The sequence below is a fragment of the Myotis yumanensis genome, unplaced genomic scaffold, assembly GCF_028538775.1.
Source record: "Myotis yumanensis isolate MYYU_CA2020_CCGP unplaced genomic scaffold, mMyoYum1.0.hap1 SCAF_9, whole genome shotgun sequence".
NCBI lineage: Eukaryota > Metazoa > Chordata > Mammalia > Chiroptera > Vespertilionidae > Myotis > Myotis yumanensis.
The window spans coordinates 66,774,192-66,794,598 of record NW_027223760.1 but is presented as its reverse complement, the minus strand read 5'-3'; the positions used below and the strand labels follow the sequence as shown (position 1 = coordinate 66,794,598).

At 41.5% G+C, this 20,407-nt stretch overlaps 1 protein-coding gene across 7 annotated transcripts in view; it reads left to right on the top strand.

Moving 5' to 3' along the window:
* The window catches only part of PDE1C (phosphodiesterase 1C), a 306,148-nt gene that overhangs the window by 267,763 nt on the left and 17,978 nt on the right, over positions 1–20,407 (top strand). The window contains exon 18 of one of the 7 annotated variants that reach the window (XM_070424545.1): positions 10,076–12,655. The exons of the other annotated variants lie outside the window; for them this stretch is intronic. Coding sequence (XP_070280646.1) covers positions 10,076–10,089 — 14 coding nt within the window. The 3' untranslated portion in view covers positions 10,090–12,655. Of the gene's footprint in view, positions 1–10,075; positions 12,656–20,407 lie in introns of those variants that run through there. 7 annotated transcript variants of the gene reach the window in all.

The window sequence follows — 20,407 nt, the reverse complement described above, 5'->3', positions numbered from 1 at the left end:
TTATCACTGTATTGTTCCAATCAATGCTATTTTTTCTCACAAGGCTTCTTGTTATCACTTGTAGCTGATGTTGGCTGTGTACTGGTCCATGCAGAACCATAGAAACAGTTGAACACATCCATTCCTCTGCAGCACACTTATATTTTAATCAATCCCATACAGACATGGGGTTGTTACAGGGCATTCTTTATTCATTTAACATTTCCCCCAAATTTTGAAATATTTATTTGTTTGTAAGCAATTGTCAATATGATTTTAGTCAGACCTATTGGGTTCATAAAATCTTAGAGGACAATGGTCTTCATGGCCATCTTTGTTCAAACTTGTTCTCCAATTTATGTTGCATAAGGTATACATAAGACAGTATAGACAAAGTTATGGAATCTGGATAATTCTTGACAGGAATTTTGAAGTGAATTCTACTTTGTGATTTTTCATTTTGTTCTGCATGTAAGAACTGTCTTGTCTGGGAAACATGAAATTCCTTCATCTGGGAGCACTCAAAATATATGTGATAATATAGAGAGTTCTGATTAGAAAGTAGGGCTCTACACATTGGCAGACAGAGGAATTCCACATTGATAGTAAATGGAGAGTTGATTATGTTGCAGAAGACTTATTGACTCAAAAAGGAACACTTATGACCAATGCCTGGCCGTGACTGCCCATTCACTGATGTACAATGTGGCCATGTACACTCCAATGCTCATGCCAACTGGCCAGGCAGTGGTTTCTTTCTCCTGAATGAAAACCTACCTGAGAAGTCAAATCCTATCAGAAGGTTGCTTGTCAAGCTGAGAATATAAGGGGCATTAGTTGATGAATTTGCTACTTCAAGGTAGAATACCTTGATACATCTGTCTCCACCATTGGGATAGACCTGCCAAGAAGGATGGATGGGGACCATCTTGCATGCCCTATATCCTGAGTACAGGTTCCTTCATGGCATCTCTTTTTCTGGTCTCCTTTTTGACCACAATTTCAGCCATGAGATTTGTTGATATTTTGGAGTAGATTATCAGTCTTGTTCACTTTTTTAGTCATCTCTGATTGCACTTCTGGACTTTAATCTTGAGGAGACTTACTTGTTTTTAAGGCAGATGATCTCAAACTCTTTCTTTCTTCCCTCACCCCCACCATAACCTACCTGATTTTCATAAGCTTTACACCTGGCTTATGCCCAGACCATGAACTTGATGGGTAAAATAGGCCAAGGATGGTGAACACTGGGACCACCCTGTGCTTTTCTCTCACACCCAAGACAGAGCTACTATAAAAATGATCTTGAATAATTTCTAACTTACTTTAAAAAAAATCTGTGAAACATCAGTGCTTAACTGATTTTAGCAATGATTGATTTACAGTACATCTCTCCATTCATCATGCCACTAACATCAACACTGCTGCCTTCAGGTAGTTTCTACAGATAGTTAATCCCATTCTTTGAGTGTTTTACTGGTTTCCCTCTCGGAGGATAACATTATTTCTTAGTCCTGGGAAGATACCTTATTATAGCCTTCTGTGTATTGACAAAAATAGGCCTATTTGTTTGTTTGTTTGTTCATTTTTTAAATATATTTTATTGATTTTTTTACAGAGAGGAAGGGAGAGGGATAGAGAGTTAAAAACATAGATGAGAGAGAAACATCGATCAGCTGCCTCCTGCACACTCCCTACTGGGGATGTGCCCGCAACCAAGGTACATGCCCTTGACCAGAATCAAACCTGGGACCCTTGAGTCCGCAGGCTGATGCTCTATCCACTGAGCCAAACCGGTTAGGGCAAGGCCTATTTGTTTAACGGAGGAATTGCCTCCACACAAGAATCTGGCATCCTTTTGGGTTATTTTCTAGGAGTGCACAGGAGCCAAACATCTGGAGTGCCTCGGGTCCCAAGTCATCATAAGCACACATATTCTGATTCATATCGTATTTCCCTTAGCCATTTGTCCATGAGAAATCCGGTGACCTATGAACTTAACAAATTCATATGGAGCTTTAACTATGCATTAACAATACTGTGGCTTAGCAAGAAGAGCTGTAAAATATTTGTTTTTCCAACATTTTACATCTTTATTTTCTCAAGTAGCATGAAAGCCCAAGTGTCTAAACCAGTGGTTCTCAACCTTGGCTGCACATTAGAATCACCTGGAAATCTTTTTAAAATCCTGATTTCTGGGCCTCATCCTCTGGAAATTCTGTTTCTTTGTTATGGGGTGAGGCCACAACATTAGTAACAAAGAAACAGAATTTCCGGAGGATGAGGCCCAGAAATCAGGATTTTAAAAAGATGCCCAGGTGATTCTAATGTGCAGCCAAGGTTGAGAACCACTGCATTAGATTCTAAAAGGTCTTGTTGCTTAAAATTTTTGGTTGATATGCTTCAGTGTTATTTTCTAGATAACCTCAGAAGCTGTGCTGCTGGTTGACCCAACAATAGGAGTTATTGTGAGTGCACCAGTGCTGAAACCCAATATAATGGCTTTTGGGAGATAGATATGGGGGAAAACTATTAACCAATCCATCATATGTGGGTGGGAAGTGGTCAAATGGGGATGAATTAAAAAAAATCTCCTCATTCCTTTTTTTCTATGGACTTGTACTCTTGAGAGAACTGGAAGTACAAACCCTGTTACTTACACATGGTTCTAGGGTTGGTAACTCCCAGGGGATCAGGACAGCTAGAAACACCTTTTGGTTACAAACATCTGTTTCAAACCAATGCTTCTTTTATATAGTTTTAGGTACAGTGCTTTTCAACGAAGGCATAAAATAGATATCCTCATGGTGGATTATAAAGGAACAAGGTGACATGCAACTACTATTATTCTCCTGTACATTTTTGTGTTACTGATACCACATTTGTTGTATCAAAACAGCAGCTTCAAGTGTGTATGTATGAGATATGTACATGTATGTACATAAATACACACATGTATATACACAAACACACACATATATAATATACATGTGTTTCTATATATATTATATGATGTAAGGTTGATGAGTCTTTAAAAATTAAATTGTGTTATCCTATATAATAAAAGACCAGCGACCATAACGGCATAATGACCAGAATGACCGATCGACCAGTTGCTATGAGGTGCATTGACCACCTCTCGGTCCCTCCCCCCAACCCACAGGCTCCGATGGATCGCCAGATGGCAAACCAGGAACAGGGGTGGGTGGCGGTGGGCAGGACTGGGGACTGGCGAGTGGGCAGAAGGCAGACCTCTTGGTCCCTCCCCTCCAGCCGCAGGCTCTGATCATGGTGAACAGGGAACCACGGGGAACCAGGTTGGGTGGTGGCGGGGCGGGACTGGGGACTGGTGAGTGGGGGAAGATGGCCCTGATTGCAGGCTAGGCCTAGGGACCCTACCCATGCACAATTTCATGCACTGGGCCTCTAGTACTAAATAAAACTTCTAAAGTCAATTCGTGTAACAGAGCTTTTTAGAATCCAGTCTCTTATCAAAAAACTACATAGTAGAAATGTCAAGTAAAAGTATATTATGTGCTCTTTCTTAATGACAAAACTAATCTTTTAAAACAATTTCCATTGCAATTACTGGTATATAGCTTTCAGTGGTTCACTCTATCTTCTAGACATTTTGTTACACTCTTAATGTGCAATTGTATTTTTAAAGGAACCAGTTTGACAGAGAGGATTACAATTTGGAACTACTGGGGAAAATGTGATTTTTTTTCTCTTAATACTGATGTTCAGGACTAAAAAATAACTTCTCAGTATTCATGTAATAAGTATTTATCTGTTTTCTCCCTAGAAAAATCATATTTTTGTCAGATTCTATGCAAGGGATTGGAGAAACGCAAGTAGCAATACATTTACCAAAAGATACTCTATGAACATTATGAAAAATCTTTAAAATAACAGCTGCCCTTGAGATAAATTTGTGGCAGAGCCAGGAGCCATCGACGTCTCCATTGTTAATGCCATTTCTCTTCTAGACACCCACATACCAGTAGAGCTGTTAAAAATGCAATATCAAGCGGGAAATGAAGCTTCCCCGCTGTATTTATCCTTAGCATTCTCCACCCCAGGGCAGTCTGGTCTCCAAGTGATGACAGCTGTGTTTTATAAGTATTAGCCCTCTACAATATGCACTATTTTTATTCTATACCCTGGAGCCACAGTGAGAAACATGAGAAAAAGGTGTTGTTGTTGTTTTATTTCATTCATTTTGAATCTTTTATTGCTTTTCCTGAACTAATAAAATTGAAGAAACCATGAAGAGAGCAGTCAGAATGTCTCAGGTCTAGAATCCCAGCCTCACTTAACTTCCTCAGAAGGACTTCCTTTGAGTTTCTGGTCTCTGGCTTCATGTGGCTCCCCACATAGGAGGTCCAGAGACTGATCAAAAACAGAGCTCTGTGTGCAGACTGCTCTGCCCTCACTTGAGCCAGAGGAGGGGTGGGAGCTGCTGATGCCTGACTTTTCATACCCCTTAAGAGTGGGCCAGGCCTTGGGCAACTGGAAAGTTGAGTGCTGTGATTGTTTCCTTAGGAGTTAAAGCGCCAGGTGTTCCATGCAGAGAGTGGTAGCAGTAAAATACCTTGGGCAGCGGGGGCACTGAAGAGCAGAGATAGTTATTCACAGATTTTTAAGAATAAATATTTTTATTTTTCAATTATATTTGATGTACAATATTATATTAGTTTCATGTGTGCAACCCAGTGATTAGATATTTATATAACTTATGATATGATCACCCTGAGAAATCTAGTGCCCACCTGACACCATACGTAGTTATCACAGTTTTATTGACTATGTTCCCTCTGCTGTATTTTACATCCCCATGACTCTTCCGTGACTACCAACTTGTACTTCTTAATCCCTTCACCTTTTTCACCCACACTTCAAACCCCTCCCATCTGGCAACCATCAAAATGTTCTCTGTATCTCTGAATCTGTTTCTGTTCTGCGTGTTTATTTTGTTTTAGATTACACTTACATATAAGTGAAATCATCTGGCATTTGTCTTTCTCTGACTTATTTCACTTAACAAAATACCATCTAGGTTCATCCATGTTGTTACAGATAGCAAGATTTCATTCCTTTTTATGGCTGCCTCATATTTCATTATTTATATACACTAATTCTTCTTAATCCATTCATCTACTGATTGGTTGCTTCCATATCTTGGCTATTGTAAATAATGATGCAATGAACATATGGATATATATGTCTTTTCAATTTAGTGTTTTGGGTTTCCTCAGATAAACACCCAGAAATGGAATTGCTGGGTATTCACATATTTTAAGTGTGGACAGAAAGCCCATGCTGTGTAAAGAAAGAGAGAAGGCAGAAAAATTAGAGAATAAAAGTTTGACATCATCATTATTCTCAGTGATGGCATGCATGTGTGGGTCAAAGGAAAGACGAAGAAAGAACACAAGATTGGACTTAAGAATTACCATCCTTTGTACTGTTCTTATTCTGTATGTTTGGATCAAATGGGTACATTTTAGAAGGTGATAGCATAGGCAGGTTTCAGGAAATTATATTCTCACAAATCTATCTATCTATCTATCTATCTATCTATCTATCTATCTATCTATCTCTTATCTACCTATCTATCTATCTATCTATCTATCTATCTATCTATCTATCTATCTATCCCATCCATCCATCCATCCATCCATCCATCCATCCATCCATCCATCCTAGTAGGGCTATAGCATTGATATTATAGGCAATGAAATTAATTTAGAATAATCTTACTGTCTATAATCATATCCTCTATCGCTTAGGGCAAGGAGTAAGCATGCATTCATACTTTTGGGTATTTGGTTATAGCCATTTAAAATAGCTGTTTAACACTTATGACCTAGAATACTGAAATTTATGCCTGGCTAAATCCTAACAACTATTTCTAAAATAATGTTTATTTGTTTTGTGTAGTATTTCCTCATCATTAAAAACAAAACAAAACCAGGACCCACATATAAGCCCCATGGAAATTCTATTAGACATTTAAAAATGGATTTGGTCTTACATTTATTCTTCTTCAGTTTTGTTTTGTTTTTAAATATCTTTTTATTGATTTCAGAGAGGAAGGACGAAGAAGAGAGAGAGATAGAAACATCAATGATGAGACTCATTGATCGCTGCCTCCTGCACGCCCCCTATTGGGGATGGAGCCTACAACTTGGGCATGTGCCGTGACTGGGAATTGAACCCTGACCTCCTGGTTCATAGGTTGATGCTCAACCACTGAGCCACAGCAGCCGGGCTATTCTTCCCCAATTTTATTCTTTTTTTTTTTTTTTCTATTTAGCTTTTACCATTCTTTCTGTTGCTTACCATATCACTTTGTTGTTTTTGTAGAAAGTTGACTTTACAGGGAGGCAGCTGTGGTAGTTTCTGGGACTCAGCCAAATCAGCTTACTTCTTTGAGTTTGGGTAATAGTTAGGCTTTAAAAAAAATCAAACCCAAGAAAAATGAGAAGTGTTTACAGAATTTTAAAGTCCAGTACCAGATTCTTATGAGGCCACCTCATAGATGCTCAACTTGTAATCTAGAAATAAACATGATGCCCTGTAAACACATTTTAAGAGTCAAGTCATGTTAACTTGAACTTGATGCTCTTAAGACAATGATCTTTAAATCAAATGGTTTAGGTCAGCATCTCCACTTCCCTGCAGCAGGAGGACGGGAGGGGTGAAACCAACAAGGCCACGTTGTTGTAAATCTCCATCTCCCATTTCTCTAAATCAAGTTGCTGAAACATTCTTCACTACTCATGCCCTCAGAGTAGATACATTTCGGTGAATTTATACAACCACACACTTGAGGCTTCAGAGTCCCGGTGGCTGCTCCTTTGTGAGATGTCAGAAGTCTTGTCAAGGGGAGGCAAAGGGGATTGACCTTGCTTAGATCCTTTCCTGAATTATTTCATGTTGGGTGAAAATACTTTCCATTTTGGCTCTTCAGTCACTCTTAAAATGGTGGGTGAGTTGAACTACTTTTTGTGGCTTCCAAAAAGCCAACATATATTTACAGTTAACGGAATTCAAAGCAGCGATAACAAAAATACTAGTAGTCATGTAGCTCAGTTAAACACAGAGTGGCTTCTTATACATTGTCTTAAGATCCTCATTTTCATATGCATTGTAGTCTCACCCAACTTGAGTTTAAAATGCTTCTGCAATTTTAGTTTAAATTGAAAACAAATACACAAAACCAAAATATAACAAAGCAAGTGTAGGACATTTGAAGTTCAGGAGAAGAGTTGTGGAGTAAGGAGAGGGGCAGATGTGATTTACAAACCCTGTCACAGCTGTCTGCATAGCAGGTGCACCTTCTCCAGGAGATTTATCCCACAGAAAGCCACTGGTAGTGAGGCTATTTCTTTATAGGAAATATAAATTTTTGTCATATCATGCTTTGCAATTGAATAAAATAAAAGTCAGTGTACTTATGATTTTCTTTTTAATGTGATAAAAGTCAACATTAGAAAATGAATGGAGAGCAACTCCCTACTCATCATTATGCCTATATCTGTCCCATCTGCCTCATGCTTATTTAATTTACTTCCTTTGAATTAAAAAATATTTGTTGAGCATCTGCTATGTGTCAGGCATTGCACTACATGTAAGAAGAGTTATAAAGATAAATAAGATATTTCTTGCCTAGTCAAGGAGTCTGGGGTGGAACTTCTCCCTGCAGATAGCTATGACAATAGTTTCCTTGGAGTAAGTAAGAGATTCATAAACAAAAGTTACTTTAGAGCAGTGGTTCTCAACCTTCCTAATGCCGCGACCCTTTAATACAGTTCCTCATATTGTGGTGACCCCCAATTTCATTGTTACAAATTGAACATAATTAAAGCATAGTGATTAATCACAAAACAATATGTAATTATATATGTGTTTTCCGATGGTCTTAGGCGACCCCCCTGAAAGGGTCGTTCAACCCCCAAAGGGGTCGCGACCCACAGGTTGAGAATTGCTGCTTTAGAGAATGCATGTGTTTGGGAAGACTAGGGATGGTCACTCAGGCCACAGTCTCAGCTATGAAATATCTGCCTCTTGTTCTTTCACTGTTGGTTGTACTTCATGACAATGAACACAGACACAGCTCAAATATACAAGCTTCCTTTACTTACCCCTTCCCTCTGCTTCTTGACCAACTCTGTCCCTCCATCCCTGGAGGTGGAGGAGGGAGGGTGGAGATCCATAGCAGCCACTTCACCACCTCTCTCATAAGCAATGACTAGAAAAAGAGGATCATCTTCTCCCAGTGGCCATTAACACCCCAGATGGCCCTCTTTCCATCTCTGGGACCCAGCAGTCTAGACAGCGGGTCTCTACTAACCCAGACTACATGAAGGAGACACTCTTTCCTTATTGGATACTTGAGACGCCTTGGATGTAACAGTGGTCCAGGTCAGCCATCTCCAGGTATCTGCCCCTGGTTTCCTTTCAACCAATTGGTCATTTATTTAAAAATTAAACTAGCCTTATATCATCATAGCAAAATTGGGTTTTACATTCGAGGGCCTTGGGACATCTCCTAAGGTGGTTAGTACTATGATGACTATCTAATAGGAGTCTTATTACATATGACCTCAAACTGCTGACAGGGCCAGAGAACTGAGGAGTCCCATCTGGCAAATCCGATGTGGACCAAGCTTTGCAAAGAAGAACAGACACAGTGGAAATTTTCTAACCCTTGATTTCAGCTTGTGTTTCCCTTTTCCATCTCTGACAAGTTCCAGCGATGAGACGGGCAATTTCCCTCACTGGTAATGGTAGTGTCAGAGTGCAGTGATTGGTTGGAAGTTTTTCTTTTTTCCGTTATTTCTTCCAGATGGCTGAAGGTGCTAATGGAGGGTAAACATACACCAGAATGGAGAAAGAGGCCTGGCTCAATGGCCCCAGGAAAATTGAGACTCCACCATAATTAATAGATCAGGAAGGGTTGTCCTGTCCCTCAACGAGTTTGCTGCCTGACTTAGACTAAGTCTTATTTAGGAGAGTATCTTACACTTTAACTCTGAGCGGGGAACTTTCCTTGTCCTCTAAGGACTCCTAACATCTCTGTAGATGATGGGGTTATTCTTCTTAAAGTCCCCCATCCCTTTGGAGCCCTGCACTGGAGGAAGCCCTCCTAACTCTGAGACATGAGGATGTGCAGAGCATGCAGCACACATGGGAAGCAATAACACAGTGGTTCTTGTTTGTTTTCCTGTTTTTATAAAATTCTGTCCTAAGTTCATTGAGGTTACGTGTTAAAGAGTAGGCCAGTGAGAAAAATCCAATATTGTCTATTCCCATTCACTTGGTCCTCTCTCTTCTGTCTCTTCTTCCTCTCCCACCTCACTCTGGGTCCAGTGGAGAATTCAGGGGTTTTACCCATCTGCACAATGAATTTAACATCTTGCTTTAAATATTTTGGGAAACTTCTGAGGGTGAGGCAAAAATTCTGATAGAGCATGGGTGGAGAACCTTTTTTTTTTTTTTCCTTTTTTTGCCAAGGGCCATTTGGATATTTTTAACATCATTTGCAGGCCATACAAAATTATCAACTTAAAAATTAGCCCACTCTATTTGGTCAAACATTTAATTAACTCACCCCAACGTCTTGGCAGGGCCAGACCAAACGATTTTGTGGGCCTTATATAGCCCCAGGGCCAGATGTTCCCCACCCCTGTGATAGAGGGACATTGCTTTTGGCATTGAAATTATCGAGATTAGATGAATCTGACCTCTGAAGCAGATGGACTGGAGTTGGCCATCACTGTCATCTTGATGGCAAAATCAGGTGTCTTAATATCCATTTTGCACAAGCCAAATGTTTGGTGATCTAGTTTCAAGCGATTGGTAAGGTTTCAAACGTGATCTGTGTTTACAATTCTCCACGGAGATTTTCCCTTTATGAATAGAGCGATTATGCTACAAAGGAGACAGCCACAACTAGCCTTGAAATGTTTAGTTGATGCCCCCCCTCCACCTTTTTGCCCCTCAGATTTTCTTCTCTTCAGACCTGGTGGGTGGAGAAGGGGGGGAAAGGCAGCATTGACACTCTTCTTTTTCTTTTTCTTTTTTTCAGATTCAGAAGAGTAAAAAACACCTCCCAGACAATAAGAGAGGCTGCCAATGTCTTGCATCATTTTAGCTGAGCTTCTTCATTCTCCTCCTTCTCCTCCTTCCACAAAGCTGGGGATGGCGCGCAACTTTCAAAAACAAGCCCCCCACACTTGGCCTTGTCTCATGCCATCTCCTCCCAGATGACTGGCTGGGAGCTGGCTTGGGGGCCTTAGAACTCTGGGAGATGGTCCTTATCCCCCAACCCCCAGCAAACAAAACCACTTGAGATTTTGCACAAACAGAACCAAAACATGAAGGGACTTCCTCAGAATCCTTTGCTAATGCCCTGGCTTTCAAGGCACCCGTCTGGCCTGATGACAGTGGACATCATGGAGATGCTGAGAAAGGCCTGAAGAGGCCACACACAGAGCAGTTGCCGTTTTATTACTGCCCATGCCGTTACTTCGCGTTGTGATTTTAGCACGGGCTGCCGATGGTGGAGACAGCCGGGCCGGCTTCCCTCCCAGCCTCTGCTTGCCCCTTTCCGGAGCCAGAAACATTCTTTTTTTTTCGCCAGGTTCCCTGCAGACTTAAAAAATTGTTCTTAGGCTTTTCTTTCCATCTATATACTATGAGATTCTTTTTGTTTTATAAAAAAAGATGTTTCCTATAGCAATCTTTCTTTGATACTTAATTTATCTGTGTATTCGTTCATAAGAACCTGAATGTTTCTGCTGATGACCATGCTGTTCAGGTGGAAACCCAGTGTTTCACTGGGTAGCATCATCGCTGAGTGGTTGTTGACATTGTGACCACTGGCGGGTCCTCTTCTTTTGGAGATCTGTGCTGTGACTTAATTGCTCTTCTATCTATTCCTGGAAGTGCTGAGGGCCTTTGTAGCAGGGAGATGTGGCAGAGAATTCTGTTCATTTTAGTGAGCCTTTAGAGGTACCCAATAGGAGATGATTCACAGCACAGATCAAGAATAAGAGGTAGTCTGGAAAGAGAATCAAGACACAGCCCCCTGAAAGCCAGTCAGACAAGACCCAGTGGAATGCTGGGAAAGCAATTTTATGGGCCTAAATGGTGTGATTTGGATGAAACTGATTCTGAAGACGTGGTTGTGGTTCACAAAGGAATATGCGAGTCCCTCCCAAGGGGAGTCACATGGATCTGCGTGAAAGAGTGGAATTCGTAATAGGAAGAGAGGGCTCTATGCTAAACCCGAGGGTGTTCCCCATTGCGCATGTAATTCCTACATTTACAAAAGCACAAAAACAAACATTTAAAAATCCTCTCACTAAGGCAAGATGTTGGCATTTCTTCAGACGGAAATAGGGGGCTATGTTTGTGGTCTGCAACGCCTTTGCCTCGTTGAGACCTTCCCCACAGAAAGGCCTGAAGAACTCTGTTGCTCATGCCCGTGGCACACTGATACTGGAACAGGGCTCTTCTGGGCAGTTTTACATTTTGCCTGGGAATCGCACACATTTTTCGGAGCCTCCCCCTGCTTTCCCAGCAGTGACCACAGTAAACAAGGTGGTCACAAATTCAACCAAGGCCATAGCAAAGCAAGTCATAGCTATCAGAGTTAGTGCGATAGCTGGCAATTCATAATGGTCCTTGGTGTTAGGGAGGCAGGAAAGAGAGGCAGGGAGAGGGAGGAGTTAAGAGTCCTGTCTCAAGGGGACAGCTGCTAGTCAGTTATGGGATCAGTGATGTGTAGGAGTGGGAGGCCTTTAAAAATATGCTGTTATTGATTTTAGAGGGAGAGGGATAAAGAGATAGAAACATTGATGAGAGAGAAACATCGATGGGCTGTCTCCTGCATGCCCCTTACCAGGGATTGAGCCCACAACCCGGGCATGTGCCCTGACTGGAAATTGAACCAGTGACCTCTTGGTTCATGGGTCGATGCTCAACCACTGAGCCACACCAGTGAGCAGGAATGGGGGTCTTGATAAATAAAGATTTTATAGGAACCCTCTCCAAAATTTTAAATATTGGCAACTAATTCAGAAACTTACAAAGACTGTGCCGGTCAGAGAAAATGTGCCTATGACTTGCATTCAATCTGTGGGACATTAGTTTGCAAACTATGGTCTTAGAGGTGTTCTGGTCTGGTATAGGGATGGAATACATCCAGTACTTGACTTTGGAACCTGACCTTTTACCTCAAATCTATTCCATATTTTTGTACGCTGGGCTTTGCAGCCAGTCCTAATAGAAAGCCTACAGCTTCCCTTTTATACTCTAATGAGAAAGACTAAACACTATTTAAAAAAAAAAAGACATAGGAGTATAGCCATTTCTTTTCTAGCACCAATAGAATGAAAATATACTTCATTTTCTTTAAGTCATTCATTAACTGAAAAGGGAATGGGAACAGAATTTCATTCAGTATAGAAAGAACTCTGCTTGGGACTCTCCGTGTGGGAAAATAAAAGCTCCATGTAACTTTTATTTATAAATTCTTTTAAAAACTGTTTTGAAAGGACATTGAGTAAAAATGCAGAATGATCTATTTTTTTTGAAAACATAAAACAATGTGTTATTATGCAATGAAGTGCTACTGGAGCGGATAAAACATTAAAATAATGATTCCAAGTCTGTATTTATTGGATTAACAACTTTTCTGAAACTCTAGCTCACTTTCTATGGTCTGTTGGTTCTCTTGAAACACCTTCCTCCAAGTTGAGCAGTGATATGGGACACACATCCTTCCATCCCTCGGATTGCGGCATCTTACTGTGTGTTACATTGTCTCATAGAAAGCAAGGGCTCACACACTGGAATTAAGAATTGACTGGTACGCGGGGAAAGCATAGGGACATTCCCACCGCTGACAAACCTTGGGGGACAAGTGACAAATGGAGTTTGGGTCCCCATTTTACCAAACAGCTCTGCATTCAAGTTTTGTTGATGTGGCATGTTTCTGTGGCATAATGACCTACCATAGGGAGGTCTTTGTTCCATCTTTTATTTACACCAACCTTTCTTGCGTTATGAGCCCTACCAAACAGCTTATGGTAGCACGCAAGGGACTCGTTTCTAACCCATTAAGTTCAAATGGATTTTCTTCCACTGTCCATTTCATTCTTGGAGCTTTTAAAAACCATTGAAAATATCTGACAGGATCCTATTAAGGACTGGTATACCTAAACAATAAAATGATATCTAATCCTCTCAGAGCCAAAGGATACTCTAGTGTACCTGTTTACTTCATTTGCAGAATTAAAGCCATGATGTTATGTATCCACTTGGAATCATGCCTTTAGTAAATGTGGGAAGTTGAAAATAAGGAGCAATGTTATCACAGGATGTGAGACAGAGAGCAGACAAAGGGATGGAGACTAATTTTGTGACCCATATTTTAGGAGTAAAGATACTGGTCTTTTAGTGCCACTTCTATTGTGGATCACCTTTCTTTAGATACATAGATGATAGATACAAAGATGATAGATAGATAGATAGATAGATAGATAGATAGATAGATGATACCTAGATAGAATATACAGGGTCTCCCTAAAAATATATACACACTCTTAGAATAATTATAAAGGCAATGTTTATTAAAATATATTTCATTTTCAAAATTGAGCTATCAGCTGTTAAGGCATGTATACATTTTTGGGGGGATGCCCTGTATAATATATTTTCTTCTATTCTTAACCCTTGATCAGAGACTTACATGATAGGAATTACTTGATAACATTCCCCATGGAAATGGGGGGGAAACAAAAGAAAAAAAAGCACAAAAATATTTTTCTCATAATGAGACAGAGAAGATTCTGAGGTTAAAGCCCATGTATGTAGAGGGATTTAGGGAATCCAGGAACTTTTTTTTTTCTCAGTTGGAAACTTCGTTCTAATACCAAGATCCCCACACATTCCACCAGGAATCGCTGTGGGTTCACCATAGCGCCTGACACCCCGCCTTCAGGGGGAACATAGAGAACCATCCAGCTGAATTCCACTGTCCATCTGGGAGTGCAAATTAAGTCCAAATTTACCTGGAGACTTAGTTGACGTCTTCCATACGCCAAGCATATTGCTAAAGGCTTGTGCTCTAAGTATATGCAGATACAGCTAGTAACACAGCAGCTTTTCATGAGGGTTGGGAAATTGCAGGTCATTTGGGGGGAACATTGTCAGAGCCAAGTTTATGCAAAGATAAAAATTTTTCTATGGCTTTTGGATTTAAGAAAAACAACAACAAATACAAAACAAGATTCTTCTGAAAATGCTCTTCCAAAGGGGTGATAACACCAATCCAGTGGATTTATTTATAAATTGAAGCTGAAGCATTTAGAACCCCAAATGGACTCTTGGAGCAAAGAGAGATTCCATACGTGCCGTGTGGGGGATCGTGCCCAGTTTTGCTCTGCCGATGCCATGGTCGGTGCAGCTCTGAATCACAGCAGAACTGGACGTTAAAGAACATAATGCTGCACTAAGGATATTATATTGGATCTCACGTGTGAATAAATGGAAAGTCATACTTGCAATTCATCAACTCAGATCCATGAGGAAAAGGCCCCATTATCATTTAGAAAATGAACTTAATGGAAAAGCTGTAATGAACAGCACTATTGCAATGAAATATCCCTCGAGAACCAAGAGACACTTTACCTGCCAAGTTCACATTTCAGGTGTTAGGGTTTCCTCTCATCAAAGGCACTGATGGGCACAGAGGTGCCACTGGAATTAGAATGGAAACAGCCGTCTAGGACATGAGGCCGAGTTCACCGGAGAAGTGAATTTGGGTCCAGGGAGGTCAGACAAATGGGAGTGGTCCTCTGGATAATCTCACTGGACATTTGTACAAGCCGGATGCTCCGGGAAAGTCTGCAATAAGCAAGAGCTGCTTCATCGAAAGAACATTTTGTTTTTACCTTAAACAAGAGTGGGATGCACTGGGAACCCAGACTGAAACTCATGCAAGTCCCCTTACTCACTATTTATTTCTGATTATTTGAACCCATGCCCTCCACCTCACCCGTTGTTGTTGTTGTTGTTTTAAAATACTGGCAGGTGTATTTGAAATGAATTTACATGTGTCTGGCTTCTGTGCCCACGTGGAAATGGATTGAACCCTGACATCTCCAGGGGTCACTGGGGGCTGTAGCAGCGGCTCAGTGCCGTGGTGGAGGCTCTTGGCTTTGTCAGCTTCAGCCAGGATTCCTGAGCCTCGTCCACGAATCTTCCTGGGAGCTGCAGAAGCCTTTCTCATTCACGCCATGGTGCAGGGTAACTCGTTTAAATAAGGCACATTAAAACCCAATAGCTTTGGAATGGCAGGTCGTTGTAGTCTTTGCTTCTCTGTCGTGATCTATCTTGGGGTGGGGGTTTGTGTACCAGTGTCTTTGTCTTTGGGTGTATGTGTGATGGCACAGAAATACAGTCACACACCCAAATACTTAGCTTTCTAGTAAAGATCAGAGGTATTGCCCAGCAACTGATGCTTGAGGTAGAACTGCAGAGTCTAGTACATTTTCCTTTTTCTTGCTTTGATGATATTTTTATACAATTTTATATGCTGTAAAAGGTTTTAAAAGGAGGTTGCTATTTTTATTTGTAGAGCTCAGGTAGGATTTTATCAGCTCTGGGGCCCACTGTCCAGCCAGATTTCTCCCCTCACCTAATTTAAGAGCCCTCTCTCTTTTTCATACCCTTTCTCTGACCTTTCCCTTCTTTTCTTCTCATTTTTTGTACTTTTTTTTGCAAATTTCTTCTTTTGCCTCTGACAAGGCACGCCATTCTGCTTGCAGTGTTGTCTTAGCACATGATGGGAAACACAAAATGATGGGAAAAACAACCGCATCTTGTTCCTGTGTGATCCACATGGGGGAATGTTGGGTAGGAGGAGTCAGGGAAGAGGGACCAGAGTGGGGAAGGGAAGCAGGAAAAGGGAGTCCTCATGGGAACGCACTTTCCCAAAGCCAGGAGAGTCACTTCAGGCCAATGTAATGCTGTTCGCATCTTCCTCTGCGCAGAGCACAGCACTTGCTGTAACAGGGCTTTCTCCTTCGGATGGCGGCCCTCTCCTAATGAGGGCGCTGGCCATATGCCAATGGGTAGATCAGCTCATCTCAGCCTTAGATTTTGCTGTTGTTCAGCTGGATTTGTGGGAGCTGCCTGAATGAACGTCAAAATGCTTGTCAAGATTCACAAGAGGGAGGCAAGCAGAAACCAAACCCCAGACCTCAATTCAGATCCTGCCAAGTGACTAGTTCTTTGGCGGAACCAGGAAGGGATCTCTGGGTGTGTTCTCAGAATGCTCCTCTGCAAGGGAAGATGGCGAAATGGACTAGTCTCTGTTTTATGGCAGCGATAGAAGGGACTTCTACGATGTGAAATATGTTCCAAGCAGATAAAAGGCAGGTTGTGATTCACATTTGTATATCAAAGGGCAAGAGAATGGCCATTGATTCTAAACAAGAATGTTTTGTTCCCTGTGAAACTGGCTTGTAAGGAAACTATCTCATAAGTCATAGTGTTACATCTCCAAATGCAAAAATGAAACATAGGGACTCATGTAAAACAGAGTGTGCTAATTGCTCTCAGTAAGTTCTGTATCTGTTGTCTTTATTGCACAGAGGAGCTGACGGGTCCTCCATGCACACTCCCCCCTGGCAACCAGCAATGAATACATACCTGTATGTTCTTCTGATACCAAATAAAAACAATGTGTTCACCTCTGGATTGGAATTCGAAAAATGAAAAGTCTGTTTGTTCTCTTAATGTTTTTCCTGGTTGTCTATGTTCTGTCCCAGATGTGGGGCTGTCTGAACTTACTCAACAATCCATCTCCTTCGCCTTCCTCCAAATGCCACGTGATGCCCAAGTACTAGTGCTTTCGCCTGCACACTGGAAGATACACACGGTGTATCGTGCCTCAGATGATCTCTTTTGAGGTGGATAGGCTATCAGAAGCTCCTGGGAGGTGTCAGAAATGCCAGCAGTCATGGAATTAGGTTGGCTTCCGTATGTTCAGTTTTCTTCTGGGTACTATGATATTATGGTTTTATAGTCCTGCGATGCTAGTTTTCAAATTCCAAACATTTTTTTCCTTCTCCTCTTGCGAGGGCTACCTGGCAATATGTTCCTTTTCTCCAGCCATGAACATACAGAGTCTGAGCAGGGAATGGTCCTTACCCCTGTTGTGTGCGTTCAAGTGGCACCGGCTATCCTCCTTCAGACCACCACTAAGAGGGGCGCCCCTAGTGGTGATGGAGGGTATTACACAAATACCACCCTCTTCTGGGGCCACCTGGCCTATTGCTCCTGTGTAGTAATTCCACTGGATTGTTTTTCTGACAAAGGGGGCTGTGGTGTTCATCTATAGCAGCTGTGCTTGCCACATATTAAAATGTGTTTTTAATTTTTTTCTGAAATAAAAAACAGTACTTATTTTGAAACATAACAAGAAGTATGGTAAAATTAAAATCATTGGTAATACCCCATCCAGTGATTATTCCCTGTCAGTTCTTTGCTGTACTTCCTTGTGGTTTTTGCTATACATTTTTACACAGTTGAGGCCATTCAGTACAGTACATTTAATTTTGTATTATGGTTTTTACCCACATAATATTGGGTTGTTAGCATTGTCCCATTAAAAAAACACACCACACCACATACCTCTTTATTAATGTAATTTAAGTAGCAACATAATATTTTGCTTTGTAACCCTAGCACAATTTTACTTACCCACCTCTCTGTTGGACAATTAAGTTACACACTTTTATTTTTGTCAGCTGTAAATAATGTAGCAATGGAGCTCTTTGTACATAAGGCTTTGTCGAATTTCTGAATATCTCCACTGGAAAAATTTCTTAGATCAGTGGTTCTCAACCTTCCTAATGCCATGACCCTTTAATACAGTTCCTCATGTTGTGGTGACCCCCAACCATAAAATTATTCTCGTTGCTACTTCATAACTGTAATTTTGCTATTGTTATGAATCATTATGTAAATATCTGATATGCAGGATGTATTTTCATTGTTACAAATTGAACATAATTAAAGCATAGTGATTTATCACAAAAACAATATGTAATTATATATGTGTTTTCCAATGGTCTTAAGCGACCCCTGTGAAAGGGTCATTCGACCCCCAAAGGGATCGTGACCCACAGGTTGAGAACCACTGTCTTAGATGTACAATCACTGGGCCAGAGGTTGTGAATGTTTTTTCAGACTGCTCATTCACATGCCCAACCCCAAAGCATATTCAAGTATTAAGACAACCTTACTTAAGCCGTACGTAGTGCCGCATGTCTGAATCGCTGTGGTGGTTTTGATCATTGTTCTGTGTGATGAACGGAGGTGAAGTCTCACAGAAGCAAGCATAGTACTGATGGTGGTTGCATCGTGGAGGAAAATGTGACTGAAGACTCTGCATGGGTCATTCTCATTAATACACTATCGGAGAGCAGCTCTCAGGGAAGCGCAGGCAAGTGGGACGCCCTCACACTCTCAGGCCTCCCACAGCCCTGAGCAGAAGGTGGATTTCTCTGGATGCTGTTTTTTCAAGACTGTGAAAGGGCAAAATGATGATTTGTTCCAAGGCACCGGGCGATGGCTCGGTGATGTCCGCCACACCCCTAATGGAACACAGAGAAGAGGCTGGTAGATGTGCTTAGCAATAGCGATGGATCGAAGCTTGTGGATATCCATCGGGCAGCCTTGCCATTGCTAACTGGGAGGGGTGGAGGATGCCTGGTTGACAGGCACTTTTTCTAGTTTAGTCTTTCAGCAGCCGCCTCTGCCTGTGAGATCTGCTCGTGTCATAACAACATTGCTATTGTTGGACTATTACTAACGAGACACATGGTCTCAGGGCTCTTACTTCACGCTTCCCCAGCAGGCTTGGGCTTGGCGGGCCACCCCATTTGGCAGAAGGGAGATTCTTTGTTTGAGGTCAAGCTGCAAGTCACCGGGGTTTAGTGCTAACCCCACGTCCTGAGTCTTAGGTGTCTGTAGTTGCCTCCAAGTGGTCAGCGGTGCTTGTCATTTCCATCACTGTCCTCTTTTCCAGACCTCCTGATGAGTTACATTTATTGCCCTTTAGCTGAACCAACCAAGGACATTAATTTGAAATATCTGAAAGCTATTCGTTTGTCAAGAGTTACTGCCAGTCCCACAAGCCTCGGCGATGACATGTCTGCCCCAAGCTGACTGATTGGGTTGTTTACTCTTTGGACATTAAGATGCTGTAGGTCAAGGACGATGTAATTCATGACCTTAAGTCAGTGGTTCTCAACCTTCCTAATGCCATGACCCTTTAATACAGTTCCTCATGTTGTGGTGACCCCCAACCATAAAATTATTTTCGTTGCTACTTCATAACTGTAATTTTGCTACTGTTATGAATCGTAATGTAAATATCTGATATGCGGGATGTATTTTCATTGTTACAAATTGAACATAATTAAAGCATAGTGATTAATCACAAAAACAATATGTAATTATATATGTGTTTTCCAGTGGTCTTAGGCGACCCCTGTGACAGGGTCGTGCGACCCACAGGTTGAGAACCACTGCCTTAAGTGCTTTTCTCCCAGAGATGACATACCAGCTACTTTACACACACACACACACACACACACACACACACACACCTTTCTTTTGAATGTAAATAACAAACATTATGTTGCTCTGCACAGTTTGCCAAGCATTTTCATGTGTGTATTCCCACTTGATCCTCACAAATACATACAGAAATTGATGTTTTTAAATATAGATGAGGATAATGAAGGTTAGCTGACTCACTGATGTATTTCCTCGTTTTCATTTTACCGACCTCAATTATAAAATATTTTAGAATTCTAAAATCACGTACATTTAAACAACTTGTGTTTTTTGTTTGTTTGTTGTGAAAGGTTAAGGAAGCAGAATAAAACCCCAGGCAGCGAGGTGAGGAAAGTAGACAGCATGGACCCGTTAGCATGCAGCTACCCAGGCTGATAGGCCCCGCAGGGCCCAGCACCAAGTCATGAATTAGATCTGAGTTTCCTGGAAAACCAAATAAAAATGAAAGGCAGCCATTGACAGGATTCACATCATTCCATGGAGGTACCGCTCACCCTGGTTTAGAAGAAAGAACGCCTCCCTGAGGGCTGAGAGAGACGTCTTTCAGGAACTTTGAAAATGCCCAGGCCCAGGCTCTACCCCAGACCAATTAAAACAGCCTTTCTGGTGGCAGGGCCTGGGTATCCGACAGTTTCTTTAAAATCCCCCGATGTTCCTAATGTGCAGCCAGGATTGAAAAGCGCTGATGGTGAATTCCGAGTCACCGACGGGAGCTAGATCTACACCCAGTCCCAGGGTGAGCTCTGTGTCCCAAGGCCAA